Source organism: Rhinichthys klamathensis, unplaced genomic scaffold (assembly GCF_029890125.1).
Source record: "Rhinichthys klamathensis goyatoka isolate OS25496 unplaced genomic scaffold, OSU_Roscu_1.1 h1tg000269l_1, whole genome shotgun sequence".
Classification (NCBI taxonomy): Eukaryota; Metazoa; Chordata; class Actinopteri; order Cypriniformes; family Leuciscidae; genus Rhinichthys; species Rhinichthys klamathensis.
Window position 1 is genome coordinate 815,367 of NW_026606789.1, and position 20,652 is coordinate 836,018.

General features: G+C 41.4%; 1 protein-coding gene across 3 annotated transcripts in view; it reads right to left on the bottom strand.

Moving 5' to 3' along the window:
• Positions 1-642: 642 nt before the first annotated feature.
• si:dkey-151g10.3 (serine/threonine-protein kinase WNK3) overlaps positions 643-20,652 on the bottom strand; it is a 54,886-nt gene continuing 34,876 nt past the window's right edge. Inside the window, exons 5-24 of one of the 3 annotated variants that reach the window (XM_056268131.1) lie at positions 20,216-20,373; positions 19,847-19,935; positions 19,546-19,765; positions 18,815-19,127; positions 18,589-18,695; positions 18,186-18,407; positions 12,221-15,505; positions 11,712-11,752; positions 11,482-11,611; positions 11,273-11,389; positions 11,045-11,146; positions 10,409-10,457; positions 10,064-10,216; positions 8,226-9,844; positions 7,771-7,870; positions 5,120-5,202; positions 3,635-3,963; positions 3,310-3,545; positions 2,053-2,234; positions 643-1,429 (exon numbers count right to left, since the gene is read on the bottom strand). In XM_056268131.1, coding sequence (XP_056124106.1) covers positions 971-1,429; positions 2,053-2,234; positions 3,310-3,545; positions 3,635-3,963; positions 5,120-5,202; positions 7,771-7,870; positions 8,226-9,844; positions 10,064-10,216; positions 10,409-10,457; positions 11,045-11,146; positions 11,273-11,389; positions 11,482-11,611; positions 11,712-11,752; positions 12,221-15,505; positions 18,186-18,407; positions 18,589-18,695; positions 18,815-19,127; positions 19,546-19,765; positions 19,847-19,935; positions 20,216-20,373 — 7,994 coding nt within the window. In that variant the 3' untranslated portion in view covers positions 643-970. Of the gene's footprint in view, positions 1,430-2,052; positions 2,235-3,309; positions 3,546-3,634; positions 3,964-5,119; positions 5,203-7,629; positions 7,871-8,225; positions 9,845-10,063; positions 10,217-10,408; positions 10,458-11,044; positions 11,147-11,272; positions 11,390-11,481; positions 11,612-11,711; positions 11,753-12,220; positions 15,506-18,185; positions 18,408-18,588; positions 18,696-18,814; positions 19,128-19,545; positions 19,766-19,846; positions 19,936-20,215; positions 20,374-20,652 lie in introns of all 3 variants that reach the window. The other 2 variants (XM_056268130.1, XM_056268132.1) reach the window with 2 other exon arrangements.

The following is a 20,652-nucleotide window of genomic DNA, read 5'->3' on the forward strand; positions in this document are numbered from 1 at the left end:
TTTGCTGATGCGCTGCGTTCATGAAAAGCAAACTCACAGATCACAGTTCGGTGTTCACGGAAGCACGTTCATACGGGACTGTGCAAAAATAGACAACAACAAGAACAAGCTGCGTTCACTTCACTTGAGCTTTCCAAACAGCCGTCTAGTCTTGCACTCTTCACCACGGGATTAATGTTAATAGTGTAAACCTTAAAAGAATGATCGCCTGCTAGTGAAAAATACTGCAATCATATTAACTAGTTTCATTTGAAATCAGATGAACTGAAGAACTGTTCTTTTCTCAGAATCAATTGCAGGATCGTAAAAGGAATTAGTCGATGGCTATTTGTTATTCTAGAAAAAATCTTGGCTAAATCTAAAACGTTACCGCTATTTATCATTGTAAAATATAATACATGAGAAGCATGCCTTATCCGTGCACAACACGTGTTTTCGACTGTTTTCGTAGCTAAGATGATGGCTGCAGGGTTACCATGCTCTGCGCTGGAACATGCGATTGATCTCGCCACCGGCAGAATCCGTTGTGCTCTATTATGATGGCGCTTCACTGCTGACGTCTGGTTGTTGTCGTTTCTGTGCGTATATATAAAAAAATATTTCTTTTAAGCTATACAGACCCACGTCACAACAACACAGAAAAGAATTTAAATATCTTTACTAATTGCACTTTTTAAAATTCAAATAGTCCTTTCGTTTGAAGCACTGATAAATAAAAACAAAGAGGATCATATCTCATGTCAAAAAATGTCTCTATATAGGGCGAGTTCAGGTCCAACTAAGTCAGATATAAAACTTGACGGTGGGGAAACACACAGAGGATATGTATTGAAAAATGCAACACAAACACACACTCACACAAATACACACACACTACAGTATTAATACACCCCCATACACCAACACGCAACCACTTGCTACTAGTGTCCTTCCTGTACAGGATGTACATCGGGTATTCCTCTCCATCTTCTCACTGCTGTCCTAAAGGAAGGGTGGACGTGGAGGGTTTGGAGTGAAGTTTGGCACTGGAGGGCAGAGCGGAGGTGGAGCACGAGGAAGAGGAGGAGGAGCACGAGCAGAAAATGGTTTCTTGATTGGCGGTGGGGGCAGAGGCAGCTGTGATGCTGGTGGCGGGGGGCAGAGGAGACCCCGCTGCAGTCATGAGTGAGGGGGAGGTGCTGGGGGGAGGCGTGCCAGACACCAGGGGTTGGGATCCTGTCAGGAGCTGGACCTGCTGCGGGTGCAGGGGACACGGGCTGCACTGCAGATGTGCATTCTGCTGGGGTAGAGGAGCGATGGGAAATTGCGTTGAAGGCGGCTGCGTTTGTCCTGTGATGGTACTATAGGGGGTGGACGCCATTGTAGTCATGCTGACTGATACAGGAGTACTTAAAGGAGCCTCGGAAAACCAACCCGATGAAGCTGTTGTCTGCCAGATAGAAACGTTATTTACTTATTTGTTTTTTTTTGCATCACAAATAACAATACAGAGGAATCCAAATGTCTGAAACTATATTGAAAATCAAGGACTTAAAATTAGATCAAAATCTGAAAATAATCAAGTTTTAGTTAACCCTTATACCCTTATGAGTTTTTAAATGCGGAGCGAGGGCCGCCTTGTGAGTCTAAGCACACACGTGTGGTAATGGTATTAAATAAGAAAAACGCAAAATAGGATTGTTTTCCAGTAGAGTTCATAAGGTGAAGACACGATTAACATTGTTAAGTTTTAGTGAGTTTTTGTGGATGAAATACAGGAATTTCATTAGATATCCACGCAATCAGGAGGGGGAAAGATTTTCGGTCAGATTTCGCAACGGGTTCGTTGGTCACTCGAATTTGCTGGATTGACCAACAGAAAACTGCTTGGTTTGAAAGTAACTTGTGTGAGCGGTGCTTCATATATTGCTACACTATTGACAACTTTTGCAAAATTAAACTAACGTGATCGTACCTTTAGACTTTTGAATCCCACTGTATGTCACAACAAAATATTTTAATCCATACAGGATGACAAATGGAGACACTGTATTTGTTGCATGAATGCTTTACCTCAGTAGTCTGACCCCATCCGCCCAACTCCTGCACTTGTTGGATCTGTTTGATTTGATTCAGTGAAGGCTTAGGCTGAACAGGGCACACAGCTTCTTTTGACCACTCATCAACAAGCTTATGCAGTTCATCTGTGAATGTGCTCTTTCTATTGGCAGAAACCTGGCCTGAAGGACTCTGGTCTGAAAACAAAATGATGGAATTGTTAAAGACGGCATTAAATAAAGTCAACGTAATTCTCATTCATTACAATACGTTTTTGAAAGAAGTCTCTTATGCTCAACAAGGCTGCATTTATTTGATCAAAGTAAATATCGTATTGAATATTGTGAAATATTATTACAATTTAAAATAACTTCTCTATTTTAATACATTTAAAATTGTAATTCCTGTGATGGCAAAGCTGAATTTTCAGCATCATTACTCCAGTCTTCAGTGTCACCTGATCCTTTAGAAATTATTCTAATATGCTGATTTGATGCTCAAGAAACATTTCTTATTCACAAGTTTACACTTAAATGTAATAAAGTGGAGTAAAGGTTATGCGTATTTGGCGTGCGGTCCAGGGGGGGGGGCTCCGAGCTCGGAATTTTTGCCCGAACCCAGAGTACTCCCCCCGGTTGTTGTAAGAGTAGTTAGGACTGGAAGTGAGGAGATGGGTTGGTGGAGGGATGCTGTTAAACTGTCGACGAACGGGGGCAAGTCTGCTGTACATGTATACCTCTTATTTTGGTAATTGGTTGATTAAATGAGTGTGCTCCTCTTGAGTTAATTTAGGTTAATTATCTGGTGCTCCTCCCGAACTTTGTTAATAAAACATAATTTATTATTAATGTTGAAAACAGTTTTGCTGCTCAATGTGCAATTAGAATGTGCAAAGATTTTTTTTCAGGATTCGTTGATGAATAGAAAGTTGAAAAAATAAAAACAGCATTTATTTGTAACATTACACAAATCTTTGCCGTCACTTTTGATCAATTTAATGGATCCTTGCTGATTAAAGTATTAATTTCCTTCAAAAATGTATTTTTTTTAAACAGTAATGTATTATTATTTTGAGCATGTTCTATAGCTTTAGTACCTCTATTAGCAGTCAGTGATGGGGTTTTCTCAGGCTTGCAGTATGAGTGAAGCCTGCTTTTCTCCCTACCAGAATAACTACTAGACTGCTGAAGACTCCCTGAGTGTGTGTTTTAAAAGCAACAGGAAAACCGTAATAAAACCGTAGCTAATTCTAACTCTTCATTATGACAGTACCTTGGTGTGTGACTCCGTTGTTATCCATGTGAGAGTGGGGTCGGGGCCGGAGCTTGGCTTTGGCGGGTCGGGGTCTGCGTGGGGAGATGGCGAGGGGTGCAGCGGGCAAAGGAGAAGTCCGGGGCAGGGTCATGGACAGAGGATGTCTGTGGTCTTTCAGAGAGCGAAGCTGCCTGTACAAATCCTGCAGCTCTCGGTTCTGCTGTGCCTGCAGGGACACCACCTCTTTGATGTGTCTACAAAGATAAAAGAGAGGAGGAAGTAATAGTAGAATTAGAAGTATTAGTATAAGAAGAACAGCAGTGCAGAATTCAACTGCTCTCACTTCTCTCTCAGCTTATGGAGCTCTTTCCTCAAATCTTCATCCTCCACCTCGCTCTCATCGTCGCTGCTGCCTAGGGGCGAGCGTGCGTGACTCCTGGGTGGGTGGGTGGGCACTGTAGTTTTCCTCTCCTCCTTTTCACCATCCTTCCCTTTCGTTTTCCTCCTCTCTCGCTCCAGGTCAGGTGACACAGGAGAGCTGTCCGTCAAATTTTCCTCACTTTGTTCGGCTTGAGTAACTGAAAAACGGCCAACTTTTCTTTGCGTGAATCCTAGGCTTGGTGCAGCTTCCTGTGGTGAAAGGGGCTCTGCGGACTGGGACACTGGAATCACCTACAAGAAAAGAGAAAAGGAAGAAGCAGTTACTTCACAAAGTTACAATTATTTGTGGTAGCTGTTATCACAATAAAGACAAAAAGAGACAATATGCGTAAACTGACCAACAGCTAAAAAATGTGATTGGATGGACTACTTGTCATCTATCAGGGAAAGTCACTCAGTGATCTCATACTTCTTATTAGTCATGTTGGAATGATTGTGTTTATAAGGTAAGCACATGAACACCACCATGAGGTTGTAAATGGAAAGCGTTATTCAAACAATCATGGCTGAAGCAAGTTATTATTGTTTTTATATACACTACCATTCAAATGTTTGGAGTCATCAATATATATATATATATAAAAAAAGAAATTAATACTTTTATTCAGTATGGATGCATTGATTTGATAAAAAGCGAGAGTGAATACATTTAACATTACAAAAGATTGCAAATCAACAACAAAAAAATTTGTTCATCAAATAATCCTAAAAATTGTACCACAGTTTCCACAAAAATATTAATCAGCGCTACTGCTTTTAACATTGATAATAATAAGAAATGCTTCTTGAGCTGCAAATCTGAATATTAGAATGATTTCTGAAGGATCAAAAGACACTGAAGACTGGAGTAATCATGCTGAAAATTTAGCTTTGCCTTCACAGGAATAAATTACATTTTAAAAGATAAAACAAAAATGGATATTTTAAATTGTAATAATATGAACATGTCACTTCTTTCAAAAATATATAAAAAATCTTACCAAACAAACATTTGAAGGGTAGTGTAAATATGTTGTAATAATAAATATTGATGATTTATTAGATTTTTTTTATAGCTGGTTTATGAAAAGACCGCACTATTTCCCATTATTCTCTGTGGCAGCATAATATACATCAATTTCACACTTAATGTGCATCTTTTGTCAAATTAGATCTGCCTTTGTCAGTTGGAGAAATATGACATTATCTTTTTTCTAGATCTCAACCAAAATAATTAATAATTCCATTTTCCAAACTCTTAAGTAGACATTTTCCCAGCAGCATTTCTTTTTAAACTGTGTCTATGGTGTATGTGGTTTTGTCTCAATGTTTACACTTCTTCCTGTCTGACAAGAAACTGAAAAGATTGAGCTATTGCAAAATGATAATGGCAGAACAATGGCCGTACCTGGAAACGCCCTCTGTGCGAGCAGGGTTGGTTATTTGCAGATGTCTCCCTCTCCTCCTCCAGCCCTTGGCTGAAGTTGCCATCTTATCAGAAGGAATAAAGAGAGAGACGCAAAGACGAGGGAACACAATGACAATAGTAAAATGAAATGGGAATATACAGATAATGAAAAAAAAAACACAAATAAGCACACAAACAGAAGACACCACAGACACAGGAAGATGGCATTAATAACTACACCACACAACAGATCTTTGACTAACAAGCATCCATGCATGTTCACATGGTGAGATTATAGATTCAGCATGTCAAATTACACCATCACTGGCAGTCGGTGGACATGAATATGGATATGATTATCATCTCAAATGTCATGCTGAGTGGACGCAGAGTGTGATGGGGAATGGGTTTGGGGAGGGGTGGCAGGGAGCAGATTTAACAAACAGTAAAGCCAGTTCATGGAAGAACAATCTCTGCACCATAACTTCTAAAACATTAGAGAGTAATAAACAGAAGTATGCCCCCATCCATCCACACTCACACAATTGCATTCATCTGTCAGACTCTAATATCACTCCCTAGAGAGAGGCAGTGATACCAGTCAGCATGTGTGAATAATCTACATCTACTGCGTGTTCATGGTGTGTATACAGAAACACTGTATCATTCCAGTGATTCTATTTCTAGTTGATGGTCCTAAGTTGATTTTTTATGATACATAGCCATATGCACACACACATATTGAATATTTACAGTCTTGTCAGACTTGAATTGCTAAAAACTATTGCTCTATTGCTTTAGACTGATGATATATTACATGTAGGCTATGTTAGGAATGGCATACTACCATATTACTTATACTAAGCAAATTTTCAGTATTTATGGAACATCCAGATGACTCAGATATGACATTTTCACCAAAATGTGTTGAATACAAGCAGAGAACAATACAAGGAATACTGTATCCCATCATACTTCTTATACTAAGTATTTATACTGTGCATAGAATGCAAATGTTCAGTTTTCATTCAATGAAATAATAATTTAAGCAATAAAATCAGCAAATTCTAACACTAATCTTTTTTTCATTACTTGATTAGACTGCCATTTGTACTACAAAATTAGATAATTTATTTCCAACATGCCACTGAATGTACACTACTGTTCAAAAGTTTGGGGTATGCTCACCAAGACTGCATTTATTTAACCAAAAATACAGTAAAACAGTAATATTTGAAACATTACAATTTAAAATAACTTAACTATTTAAATATTGCAATTTCAAATATTTGCTAACAATGCAAGTCTTTACTGAAACTTTTGGTCAATTTAACGCATCCTTGCTGAATAAAAGTACTAATTTCTAATTATTTCTACTACTTTTTTCATCTAAATCTTACTGACCCCAAACTTATAGTAATGAAATGTTGAAATGTTTATCAGTGCATACTGTGTACTTTTTCACATGCCAGTTTTTAAACAAAAACTGTAAGGACAGCAGTATGCTAGTATTCCATTCCAAACAAACCCATGGACATGCAAAAAAATACGAAAAATAAAACCTTCTAAAAGTCTGCCCAGATAGGAAAGAACAGGATATGATCTAAAGTTCAGGGAGAAAAAAATCTACACTTATATGAAAAATGGATTGCTAGTACCTGAAAAATAGCTGTTCGCTTTAACTAGACATTAGAATGACTTACTTGCTAAAGCTTCGAGTGAGTTAATTCATAAATATACAATGTCAATGGTGCATAAAATGTAAATTCAAAAATGTAATGAGGGCCAGATTAATTTCTCAGTATTAAAAAATGTTTGCAGCTGTTATGTTTGCATTAGAATGGACAGAAATGTAATTAGAGTGGGCATGATGAACAATATGTAGTATCTAGTATCATGCCTCTTCAATTCCTAAACAAATAAAAATGAACAGGTGCAAACTTCAGAGTCTGGCCCATGTAACTTGTAAACAAGTGTGCTATTTCGCAACTGCAGGTGCTCTGGGTGAGTGAGGCAGGGTTCAGGAAGGTGAGGGGCACGGGTGCCGCAATACTGCACTGCATACGCTGGGGATGGAGACTCAGATCCAGGTGCGACGCACAAGGGTCATCCCTCTTAGATTCTCTTTCCTTTCTACACTCCTCTGTTCTTACCCCTGGGTAACCCATGCAGACAAAACAAAAAGGAGGCTACAACATAAATGTTAATGTACAGCAGAGCAATTCCTTTTAAACAAAAACTCAAGCAAGAAAAATGTATCGCTAGATGATGTAATGATTTCAGTACAGACTAAGCAAAGCAACAACCACGTCACCATGGAAAGACTATTAGGATTAATAACTAATTATTAATTCTAACAGTATTTTTAGAAATTAAGAAATCCCTATCGAGCAAGGTAAGACTCAGCTATATTATTGGCTACATTCATTTTAATCTAAACATTTGTTATAGGTCAGTGCCCACCCACATCCCTCACTCGCTCTCTCTTGCGTGCTTCCTATGGACACTACCTTGCTGGACTCTGGGCTTCTTGAACAAGCTGGCGGAGTGGCGCAGTTTGCATGCCCAGCTTTTGAATTTGCGAGTCCAGGATTTCTTGCTAACAGGATTTCTGATACTAGGACATGTCAGGTTTAGGCCAAAATATCCACCTCCTTCATTGTGCTGCTGCTGCTGCTGTCCAGGCCACAGTGGGATGGGCGACTGAGAAGAGGAAGGCAAAAGAACATCTCCAGGGAGGGAAGGGGGAGCCTGGACACAACATGTGAGCAACAGGAATTGAACAAACGTAAGATGTGAGAATAAAATCTCTGTCTAATAAAAATAAGCAGGTTTTTTTAACGATAAAAGATCATGACAAACTAAAAGTTCCCTTTAAAAAGACTTAATTTTCATTATGTGGACAGCTGTAATACCTGACATTTTTTACCTTATGTTCTGCCGAAAAACAAAATTTATTTTAATTCAGAAATGAAAAAACATACTATTGAAGAGATGCATTTGTTTGTTTGTATGAACTGCATTTTAATGTGTTTTTGAATAAAATGGATTGGGGAAAAAAATAATTAGCTTCCTGCCACTGATCTGTTATAAACACCCCACTTACGCTTACTGATGTTTCACTGGGCACTTTCGGGGATCCAGGCTCCTGTGGAGGGGAAAGGAGGGAGCACGGAGGGGATGTAGAGGAGAAGGATGATGCAGGCTGTTGTTGCACGGCAGAAGGGATTGTTTCCTCCTCACCTGCTCTCTCCCGCTCTCCATCTGGAGAGGTGGAGGAAGAACGAGGGGTGGTGGAGGAGGTGGTGGAAGAGGTGGAGTGAGGGGAGGTGTCTGAGGAGGTGGCAGGAGGTGGGGAGAACGTATAGGGGGGCTCTGAAGATTCATCAACTGCTGTGGAGGCTGCAGCAGATCCCGAGGGGGCAGGAGCAGGGCCGCCCATGGAGCCACTTCCCAGAGCTGCCCCGCTGCCGCTGTGCTCCTGATACAGCAGAGTCCTCAGTTTCTCATCCAAAGTCTTGATTCGGTTGTCCACAAACTCGATTTTGGGTGGGCCTTCGCTGTCTGACTCCGCAACCGAGGAGGGCTGGGCAGGAGAGGGTGTGAGTGTATGGGAGAGGGTGGGAAGAGTAGTATCAGAGAGTGGGAGGGGTGGGAGAGAGGTGTCCGAAGAAGGATGGGGTGGGGCAGAGTGGCTGACGGTGTCCTCACCAGTGGACAGCTCAGACTCCGACTGCTGGACAGATGCCTGCTTCTGCATAGCCGGAGGCACTACGGTTTGTGCCATCGGCATCATATCATGCTGTACCTGCTGAAGTAACATCTGCGTTTGCTCTGTGGAGAGCTGCTGCGGGATTACAGACTGAAACTGAGCTCGAAGCTGTAGGGGATCTTGGGTCTGGAAGCAATGCTGAGGATGCATGGACAGCATCGTTGGGGCCGGTGTGGTTTCTTGAGACACATACTGTTCTCCCGTGTGGTGTTGGATCTGCTCGGCATTGGCTGTTTGCTGGAGGCCATGTTGCTGCAAGAATGCGGACTGTTGCATCGCTAGCTGTTGAGAATCAACTGGTACTTGTTGGTGAGGGACCTGCTGAACTTGGGCAGCTGGAAGGCCTTCCTGCAAAGGGACCGTCTCCACTGGTATCGGCTGTGATAGTGCTTTTGACTCGCTAGGCTGGAGTTTAGGTGGCTGTGGAGCGACCTGGAGCACTGGATGAGGTGTAATCTGTGGTTGCTGAGCCTGTTCGGTGGTGGCCATTGCTAACTGTAGTGTCTGGGTCTGTTGAAGTATATCTGGTGTCTGTGAGGGTGCCATTTGGGTTTGAGCTAGCAATTTCTGTGATGGATCAGCGTGGGTCACCAGAGATGCTGGAGGGGTCCCATAAGCAGACAAGTTAGAGAGGGGCTGTTCACCCCCACCTTTAACTGGAGCATCTCCTTGTTCCACATTGGAGCCTGTGAGGGCTGCGACTGCAGGGAAAGGAGCGGCAGAGGTGCTAGAAGCCACGACAGGGATTGAGCCTGAAGTCAAGATAGCAGAGGAGACTTGCTCAACTGTTGGCAAGGCAGAGGGTGTTATATCTTTTTGGGCAGCAATGGCCGAGGCTGACATGGATGCAGGGGCTGATACAGTAGAGACCAGAGGAGAGGATGCAGATATTGAAGAACTTGGGGAAGATGCTATCCCAGCAAAAGACTCTGAGCGCTGAGGGCTCTCATGATCTGATAATACATTAGACAGAGTACAAAATTCTTCAGATTTCATGCTAATTAATATCCATCTTTTTAATTATCATCACTATATCACTATCTTAGCTGAAATTAACAACAGAAATGTTGTAAACTTTCACTCAATTCATTTTAGCTTGGATTATGCAAGTAATTTCAATTTCAAATTTCACACCAGACAAAAAGTACTGTGCGTCACAGTGAATTATCTACCTTTCTCCAATTCTATGGACTTGGGAACTAGGCTCTCTCCCATTGGTGGGGAAGTGGAAGCTCCCTGGTTGGAGTATGAGTCACGATGGCGAATGGTTTGGTTAATGAAGAATCGCCAGCGACCCACGGGGGAAGACTGAGGGGCTGAATCCACTTCGCAAATAGGAGAATAACACAGAAAATTTATTTTGCTACTAACTGTAACAACAGTGTAAAATTAAAAAAGTCTTGGTTAATATTTATTTTTTAGTTTAATCAAGATAAAAAGACACCAAAGTTACAAAGACAATACAACTTTAATCCAAACTTTATTCTTCAATTTCATGGTCAGAAGGTTATACACACTTGTTGCACTGGATGGGGTGCTCACATGGAGTTGCTCCAAGGACCCAGTCTGAGACAGGAAAAAACCTCATAAAATTAGAAATAACAAACCAAACAGACTCAAACGTTCAAAGTTCAAAAATTCGGGGTCAGTAAAAAAAAAGAAAAAAAAGAAAAAGAAAAAAAAGAAAGTAAGCAGCAAGGACACATTACAGTTTTTTGATCAAGTGACAGTTAAAGACTTTTACATTTAATAGATTTTTTAGTGAACAAATAAATGCTGTTCTTTTGATCTTTCCATTCATCAAAGAAAATCCTAAAAAAAAAAAAAAATCACAGTTTCCACAAAAAAATATTAAGCAGCACATCTGTTTTCAACATTGATTATCAAATCAGCATATTAGAAAGATTTCTCAAGATTAATGTGACACTGAAGACTGGAGTAATGGCTACTGAAAATTCAGCTTTGCCATCACAGGAATAAATTATAAAAATACATTAAAAAAAACTTTTAATTTTAATTTGTAATGATATTTCAAAATAATACTTTTTACTGTATTTTTGATCAAATAAATGCAGCCTTGGTGAGCATAACATTTTAATGTTAGCATACATTCAATGGCATTTCAGAAACAAAAAATTAGGTTAGGGTTAGACCTGTGACTGAGTGCTAAGTATTCCTTGAGCTTTCTTCACTATAGCTCTTAGCTCCCCAACAAATTTCTCTTTCTCAGGCTCAAGGACAAAATCCTCCTCCACCTAAACAAAACACATTGAGAGGATATTTACCAGTGAACAACAGGTCAGGATCAGCTATCACAAATTCTCTTAATATGTTACTTCTTAAGAAGCAAATGGTTCACATAGCTGCTGAACATATTTCACCATGTAATCTGCAATGTCTTCAGGTGCATCTCCCTCAATATCAAACTTGAATGTGACCATCTTGTTGCTGTGAGTCTCCAATTGGCACTCTACCATGTTGTCCCCTGTTCCTGAGACCTAAAACATAGACAGTGTTCATAATATATGATTTAATTAATTAAATTAAAAGTAAAGCTCAGAAATTATTATAAATATTGTGATTTACATACCTGCAACATGCTGAGTTGAAAATGAGTTTTTTCAGTCTTTTGACAGGATGATCTCCTCTGAGATTTTACCTTATCTAGTTTTCCACTGGCCCACAGCGATTGAGCCTCATCTCCATTGGCAGGAACAGAGCTGGATTTATAAAATGTAAAAAAAAAAAATTCAATCTGTCTGTGCACAGTTAAATGTATACCAAATATTTAAAAAAAGTACACAAAACTACTGTACTTACCCTGATGAGGAGCCCCTGTTGGCAGACTGATGTGGGCTCTCCTGTTTAGACAAGAGAAAAGACAAACAAACACACAGGAACCACCACATACCAACAGAAAAACAAAAAGAAAAACAAAACATCAGTTATGTAATGAGTTATGCAAATAATAAAACAAATAATAAAAAATTCCATAAGTAAATTAAAAGCAAAGTATTACACAATACTTTGTGTAAACCAAAAACAAAATAACTGTCCTGAATTCAAGAGACAAAAAAAGTTTGATTTTTGCAAGTTAAACTGGTTTTGCAGGTGTTAAGATGTGTTAAGAAGTAGTGGGTCTTGTATCTCAAGTTAACAGAGTTAGAAGAGATAGATGTTTGTTTGTCTTCTACCTTCATTAATCTGTTCTGCAGAACCTTCACATACATGTATATGGGGCACTTTTAGATATTGCTATAAACTCGCAGGACAAAAATGCTCACTGTAATGTGTTATATATTTGAAACTAATATAAAGTGCTTTTGTACCTGAGCAATGCCCAGCAATGCAGCATCACTTTCTGCCAGCGAGGTGGTGGGCAACACAGAGCCATTAGAGTCATGGGACCGTGAAGCATTGACAGTAGGAGGGGAATCAGGGATCATGTCAGCAGGCTTTGCCTGGTTTAGCTGTGCCTCTGCTGGGACAGGAATTTCTGAAACTGGGAAAGCTGGTTGTAGGACTGGGAGATTGGCAGAGGGCTGTAGGGAATAATGAGATGGACTTGGGGGGATTTGTGATGGTATAAAGGCAGCTTGGGAGTAATCAGGCTGCTCGAAACTCCCAGTAGCCTCTATGTGGGTATGCGCTTGTGCGTTTGAGTGTGTTTGAGCAGGAAGAGTTTGTTTCTGCTGGTTCTGGGGCAAGGGTGGTAGACACGAAACCACCTGACTGTACAGAGGTACCGTTCTAGCTTGGGTCTGAGGTACCTGACTAGGAGCTATGTTCACCGGGAGCATATGTTGGAGCACTGATTGAGGCTGACAAGGTTGTTGAAGGAGATCGTGTGGTAGAACAGCATTAGGGGGTAGAAGCTGCTGCACAGGTTGGGTCTGATGTTGATGGTGGAGCTGTTGCTGCACATGGTGGGCTTGAGGCAGTTGCTGCTCATGCTGTTGGGTAGCCTGAGGTTGCACTGGAGGCATGGGCTTCAAGACCGCCTGCATCAAGGCCCCACTGACTGGATGTTGCTGAGCTTGGATGACGGGAGGAGCCTGCATTTGTGATTGGTTTGTCTGTTGTAAATAGCACTGCATTGATGAAGTGGCCATTGGGTTGATGGTAGGCGCATGTGACACAGGAGAAAGTACTGCTTGCTGAAATTGCTGCACAGGCGGCTGCTGTTGTTGTTTCACAGGTTGTGTGAGGTCTAGTTGAGGAGACTGAATGGTTTGCGGACCGACAGGTGCTTGAGCATATTGTGTGGGCATAAGTGTAGAAGCAGCGGGCACTGTAGCATGCACAAGAGGAGCAGGTGCAGGTGACCCTACCACGACTTGACACTGGAGAGAAGTTGCAGCTTGAGGTGGTACCAATTGAGTTTGGGATGGAAGGGTTTGCCCTTGTGAGACCATTTGTGTTGGAGTTGGTACAAACGAATGAATGGGTTGTGGTGTAGGAACTTGTGTTGGAGATTTGATTTGTTGGGTCGGTTGTGGAACTTGCAGCTGGCCTGCTTGAATATGGCCTCCAATTGACTGTTGTGCAGGATGACTTTGAGTCTGCAGGGGAATCTGACCATAAATTCCAGGGTCCCCTTGACTCTGGATTTGAACTTGCGCTGAAGGTTGAGCCGACATCTGAGGTGGTACCTGTTGCTGGATGAGTACTGGGGCTGGAACTTGACTAGGTATTTGAGCATTAACCATTTTTGGAACCGCTTGAACCAGGGATGAAACTTGTAAATCTACCAGAGAAGGTCTATGCGATGCCTGGGGAAGGATGGCTTGTTGCTGCTGAATCAAGACCTGTTGCTGCTCAGTTTGTGTTTGTTGTTGAGAAAGATGAGGTTGAGGTTGTGAGGAAATTATTTGTTGAGAGTGCTGCATTTGACTAATCTGCTGGACCATCTCAGGAGGCTGAGATTTCCCTAGGTTTGCCTGATCTACGAGAGCTGCATGTTGCTCTATATGCTGTTGCTGCATCAAAACTTGTTGCAGTTGTTTCTCGGCTTGTAGAGCTTGTTGTCGCTGTAATTCAATCTGGTGTTGTTGCATCAGAAAATGTTGCTGCATCTGTGACTCTCTCTGTTGTAGCAATGTCTGTTGTTGCTGCTCAGTCTGTTGTTGAAATATCTGCTGCTGCAATTGTTGATCCGTCGGCTTCTGTAGTTGCGGCTGTTGCTGTAAAACATGTTGCTCTATCTGCTGAGGCTGCTGGCGTAGTAAAGTTTGTTGCTGTTCAATGTTTGTCTGCTGTTGAAGCTGCAGCAGTACATTTTGCTCTAACTTTTGCTGCTGCTGAATGAGTGCTTGCTGCTGCTGCTGTTGTTGCTGCTGTTTAAACAAAGCCTGCTGTTGCTGCTCCAACTGTTGCTGATGTAAAAGCGCTTGTTGCTGCTGTAACTGGAGTTGCTGCTGTTGTTGTAGCAAAGCTTGCTGTTCCAACTGTTGTTGCTGCAGAAGAGCCTGTTGTTGTTCACGTTGCTGCTGCTGCAATAGTGCTTGTTGTTGCTCCAGTTGCTGTTGCTGAAACAAAGCCTGTTGCTGTTGTCTTTGTTGTTCCACCTGTTGCTGTAAAATGGCTTTTTGCTGCTGTTCTATTTGCTTTTGTTGCTGTAATGCTTGCTGCTGTTGCTCGATCTGTTGCTGTACGGCCAAGTTTTGTTGTTGCTGCAGAAGAATTTGTTGTTGCTCAACTTGTTGTTGTGGCTGAATATAAACTTGTTGATGTTGTTGCTCCATTTGATTGTGCAAAACGGCTTTCTGTTGCTGCTCAATTTGTTGCCTTATCAGAAGTTGCTGTTGTTGTTGCTCCGTCAATTGCAATGGCTGCTGGATTGTTTGGAGTACCGGTGGCTGTTGAACCATGGTTTTTATCATGCCCTGCTCTTGTGATTCAGCTATTTGTTGCACATAAACTTGCTGTGCCTGTTGCTGCTGAGTCTGGTGTTGATATTGTTCTACTGAGGATTGTTGCACTGACAGCTGATGCTGCTGTATCACAACTTGTTGGGGTTTGCTTGGAGGTTGTTGTATGTACACCTGCTGTTGTAGCTCACCTTGCTGTGGATTGGACATTGTTGGCTGGTTCTGCTGTGGCAATGGGATATATGGCTGCTGAGATGCACTGGAATGTGGTGGCTGTTCCTGCAGAACCACCTGGTGTTGTTCTATATTCTGTGGCTGTTGTAATAAAACGGCCATTTGTTGAACCTGGTCCGTCGGCTGTGGCAACACCACAGTCTGGCGCTGCTGCATTATATTTGCCTGCTTTTGTGGTGTTGCTTGCTGAATGTTCAGTTGCAACGTTCCGGGCAATTCTGACATCACCTGCTGTTGCGTCTGAACAATTGTTTGCTTGGGCAAAACATCAGTAGGTTGAACAGGAGCAATACTAGTTTGGGTCTGCATGGGTGGCATGTTGTTGCCTACTGATGCTATGGGTTCTCCAGCTGGGATGGAGGAAGTGAGGACAGTCATGGGTGCCTGGGGTGATATTGGGGGGATGTATGACTGCGACTGTACAAGAGAACTGTGGGGAGTGGAAGCATCAGCGGGTCGGGAGTGTAACATTTGCGAGGATGTAACATCTGTTGAGTATGGTGGAAGGGGCTGGTGGGAAAAACACATTTGGAAATTATTTGGGAAGGATGGATAGGCCAGATCATGGAGTTGGGTAGCAAGTAGTGGTGGGAGGGAGAAAAAGAGAGAGCGAAGCATTAGTGCACTTCATTAATCATCCAAAGGAAACAAGACATTTTGGAAAGCAAAAAACATGAAACAACATTCTGCACGTGCAGTTATTAGGTTATTCTTAGACTGTTCATACTACGATCAATGCTGTTGTTTTTTGATTATACACCACCTCAGATCAGAGGCAGCTGTATTCCAAGAATGAAAGACATTACAGATGGTGTTCAGGTCAGACCAATCCATCATTAAAGCTGTACTATACTAAATGCAATTTTGAGCATAAAAAAAAAAGAATCCTACTGGCAAATATTGGCCCTGCAATAGACTTTATTCAGAGCAGAGCCATGACAGGTATGAAAGCGAGGTTGTGAGGGATAGACTTGCCTTGTTTTTAAAGGCATCCGCTGTAAAAAGCCCCTAGATCACTACTAATTTTACACAGATCATGTTGTCTGGAGGTTTTTTTTTTTTGTCTACTGAAATTTCTTGGAAAGATATTTTTGCAGTGTTTTGTCAGCAGAAAAATCCAAAACCATTAAATAACAGTACAACCCACTGAAGAGATGTACAGTATGTCTATGCCTCACAGCCTTGCTATCATTCTCGTTAAAAATCAAAGATGGTGCTGCTGTGAATAAAGTCTACGCAGCAAGGGTTTTTGAATGACTGCAGCGCTTTCGTTCAGGTATGCCAAATTTTCACAGAGTTTGATGAAAACAAATTATACTTGATGGGTCTAGTGTGATACAGCTGTGGGGCTATTTTTGCAGTCAGTTTGCTTTGATTCATTGTTTTGCATTTATCTGTATTCTTGACTTGACAAATGTCTTACTGTCTAACACCATACAATTTTATACGACAATAAATTGAACTATGAATTATATTCTAGAAACAATTCATATTTACAATTCAAGGACTATATACAGCCAATACAACCATTATTTCTTTCAAATTATCAGCTCATTTGGTTCAGCATTCAGTGAATTTCAACAACAAATATGTTCTCTGGACCAAACATTAAATATGTAGGTCAGTGAACATCATGTAGCTCAGCACATGACCTAAATCAAAGTCACAGATTGCAGATAGATATCTTAGGAAATTCAATTAGTATTTCAGTAACAGAGTGCCATGTCTATATACACTCACCGGCCACTTTATTAGGTACACCTGTCCAACTGCTCGTTAACACTTAATTTCTAAGCAGCCAATCACATGGCGGCAACTCAGTGCATTTAGGCATGTAGACATGGTCAAGACAATCTCCTGCAGTTCAAACCGAGCATCAGTATGGGGAAGAAAATTGATTTGAGTGACTTTGAACGTGGCATGATTGTTGGTGCCAGAAGGGCTGGTCTGAGTATTTCAGAAACTGCTAATCTACTGGGATTTTCACGCACAACCATCTCTAGGGTTTACAGAGAATGGTCCGAAAAAGAAAAAACATCCAGTGAGTGGCAGTTCTGTGGGCGGAAATGCCTTGTTGATGCCAGAGGTCAGAGGAGAATGGCCAGACTGGTTCGAGCTGATAGAAGGGCGACAGTGACTGAAATAACCACTCGTTACAACCGAGGTATGCAGCAAAGCATTTGTGAAGCCACAACACGCACAACCTTGAGGCGGATGGGCTACAACAGCAGAAGACTCCACCGGGTACCACTCATCTCCACTACAAATAGGAAAAAGAGGCTACAATTTGCAAGAGCTCACCAAAATTGAACAGTTGAAGACTGGAAAAATGTTGCCTGGTCTGATGAGTCTCGATTTCTGTTGAGACATTCAGATGTTAGAGTCAGAATTTGGCGTAAACAGAATGAGAACATGGAACCATCATGCCTTGTTCCCACTGTGCAGGCTGGTGGTGGTGGTGTAATGGTGTGGGGGATGTTTTCCTGGCACACTTTAGGCCCCTTAGTGCCAATTGGGCATCGTTTAAATGCCACGGCCTACCTGAGCATTGTTTCTGACCATGTCCATCCCTTTATGGCCACCATGTACCCATCCTCTGATGGCTACTTCCACCATGTCACAAAGCTCTAATCATTTCAAATTGGTTTCTTGAACATGACAATGAGTTCACTGTACTAAAATGGCCTCCACAGTCACCAGATCTCAACCCAAAAGAGCATCTTTGGGATGTGGTGGAACGGGAGATTCGCATTATGGATGTGCAGCCGACAAATCTGCGGCAACTGTGTGATGCCATCATGTCAATATGGACCAAACTCCCTGAGGAATGCTTCCAGCACCTTGTTGAATCTATGCCACGAAGAATTGAGGCAGTTCTGAAGGCAAAAGGGGGTCCAACCCGTTACTAGCATGGGGTACCTAATAAAGTGGCCGGTGAGTGTATTGTCACTTATCAAAATATATGTTTTTCTGTGCCATGTCTATATTTTGTCAAAGGCACATACCTTGATGAGTGAAGTAACCTAGCAGTCCCTCAACATATTCCTCTAAAATAACTTAACATTTGACAGACTGAATGAAGTCTCCCTGGATTGATTTGCTTTAGATGCTAATTATTGTGTCCAGTGCAACAGTGAACTGAGAGAAGGAAAAAGCACACAGTGAAGCTGGACACAAGGGAGACAATCACCTGAGAATATTGTTGAGGCACACTTAATGGGACCTGTGATGCCATAGCGACTGGTTGAATGAAAGTCTGTGCCACAGGAATGTTAGGAGCCCCACCACCACTTTGACCAATGTAAATGCCAGATATCCCACCATTCTGGCCAACAGGCACATTTGAAACCCCTCCGCTCTGACCAATAGGGAGCAGCTGGGGGTGAGATATAACCCCTGCTCCTTTCACTCCCTAAATAAAGGAAACAATTCTTATCTGACCAAAGAGTACATTCACACAACAATTACTTCTTTTTTTCTTTTTTTTAACTGTATAACAAAGGTTTCAAATGAGCAAGAATGGTGGTGATTCAGCAGCAGGGGTTGTATGGCACTAGATAAAAAAAAATTGTTTCTGAAGTAGTGGTACTTACAGATGTGCCAGTGGGGTAGCTGGTTTGAGCAAGAGCACATGGGTTCCCTGACTCCGGTACGGAAAAGGCTTGGCTTTGTCCACTGACAGGAGGAAGACTCTCACCCTCTGAATATGGAAAAGTAGACGGCCAAATCAACATGTATACACCAATTTGGGGCAAATAATAGTTACAAGTGCCTGTTATATCCTGTTAATAAGACTGTGATTCTAAATTAATTGTGCACCTTTGAAGCCCAATGCAGTCCCTTGCTGTTGGACATGTTGGTCTACTTCTGGCAGCTCCTCTGCCTCTCCCTGACCCCCAGCAGTTGCAGCAGCTCCTGTGCCCTGTGAGGAGGTGGTGCAGGAAGGATGAACATAGGAAAAGGAGGAGGTAAGGACTGTGGAGTCACGGCGGTCATCAAGACTTTGTTGTTGTTGCTGCTGAAGGAGCTGATGTTGTCGCCGTTCACGGGACTTCTTAATTAGAGTCACCCTGTCTCTAATGGACTTCCCCACCACCTTAGCATCACTTTCATGGAAAAAGCCAGACTTCACCTATAAAAACGTAATAGAAATAGAGAAAAAATAAAAAAAGAGACAAGTTGTCTTAAAGAGAGTTCACCCAAAAATAAAAACTGTCATCGTTTACATCATTTTCATGTCATTCTAAACTTGATGCAAAAGCACCTTAGAAACAGAAAGTGTAAAAATGTGTTTTTTTTTAAATGTGTCAGATGTTTTCGCCATTCGCTCCAGTCTTCTTTGACTGTGATTATATTGGAAAGAACAGAAATTAATGATATTTATTTTTATAAAAAAACTTTTTGTGTTCTAGACAAAAGTCAAACAGGTTTGGAATGACATGAGGACAGTATTTCCATTTTTAGGTTGAACTGTTCATTAAAACACAATAAATAGCACAAATGGTAGTTTATTGTAGCATTTATAAAAAAACCACTTTTCTGTTTCTCACCATCTCCAGTGCAACTTCTTCAGCACTGTCATTCTCCAGGTCATAGCTGAACTCAATGGCCTCATTGTCCTTGTGCTTGCCTTTGAGTTTCTTTGGATCTTCAACCCAGATGCGCAGGGCCAGGCAGTCTTTGCAGCCAGTATCTTCCTCAGCAAGCTCCACACGCACGCCGGTGTCCTCCGCAAAGAAGGCATGATTTAGAAGGTCCTTCACTGAGAGCCTGAGGGTGAAAAGAAGGAATTTACATCACTTTGCATTCTTGCTTCACTTACACAAGAACTTCAACCATTTAAGTGCTTACCGCTCTAATCGGTTTTGGCGAATACAGCCCTCAATGATTTCTTTTACCTCAGGGTCATTTACTTTGTCAAAACTGGCAGGCTTGATACCCTGCACAGAGAGAAAATTGTGTGTGTTAATCCCCCACATGATTCTCAAAACACCTGGATGCTAGTATGTGCATACAAAAATCGTGTGTTTAAATATTAAAAATAAAAACAATAGGGTGAATTCACTCAGAATTAACTTTGCCTGCTGAGAGTGATGTTTATTTGTGAATCTTTGCTAAACAATATGCCTGGCTCACTTCCCAATATTGTATTAGTATTGCAATAATTTAGTGAATTCACCCAATAATAGTCTACAAATCAAGAGTCATACAAAGACTTACACTGGTGACTTTGCGGTAGATCTGTGCAGCATTTTGGCATTCTGAATATGGGTACTCTGAGGTAGCCATTTCTAGCATGCACATGCCAAAGGCATAGACATCTACTGACTCGTCATAGTGCTCCTCGTACATCTCTGGGGCCATGAATTCCGGAGTACCTAAGAAACCAATACAACATTCATTTGACATCCTATCTCTTTTGGCATCTGTTTGTCATTTTTGCTATCTTTGTCTTCTGTTGCTATGATTAAAAACAACTACTTTTTTCCTTGACAACAGCCAATCAATGCACAAGTAGTCACGAAAACTTCTGAAGCCTATTAATGTGCATCCTCCATATTTTTTTTTAATCCATTTTTAAAAAAAAATCTCTAACAAGCCAAAAAGAGTGCAAATCATTTCCCTCAGATTCAACTGCAAAACAGAGGTATATAATC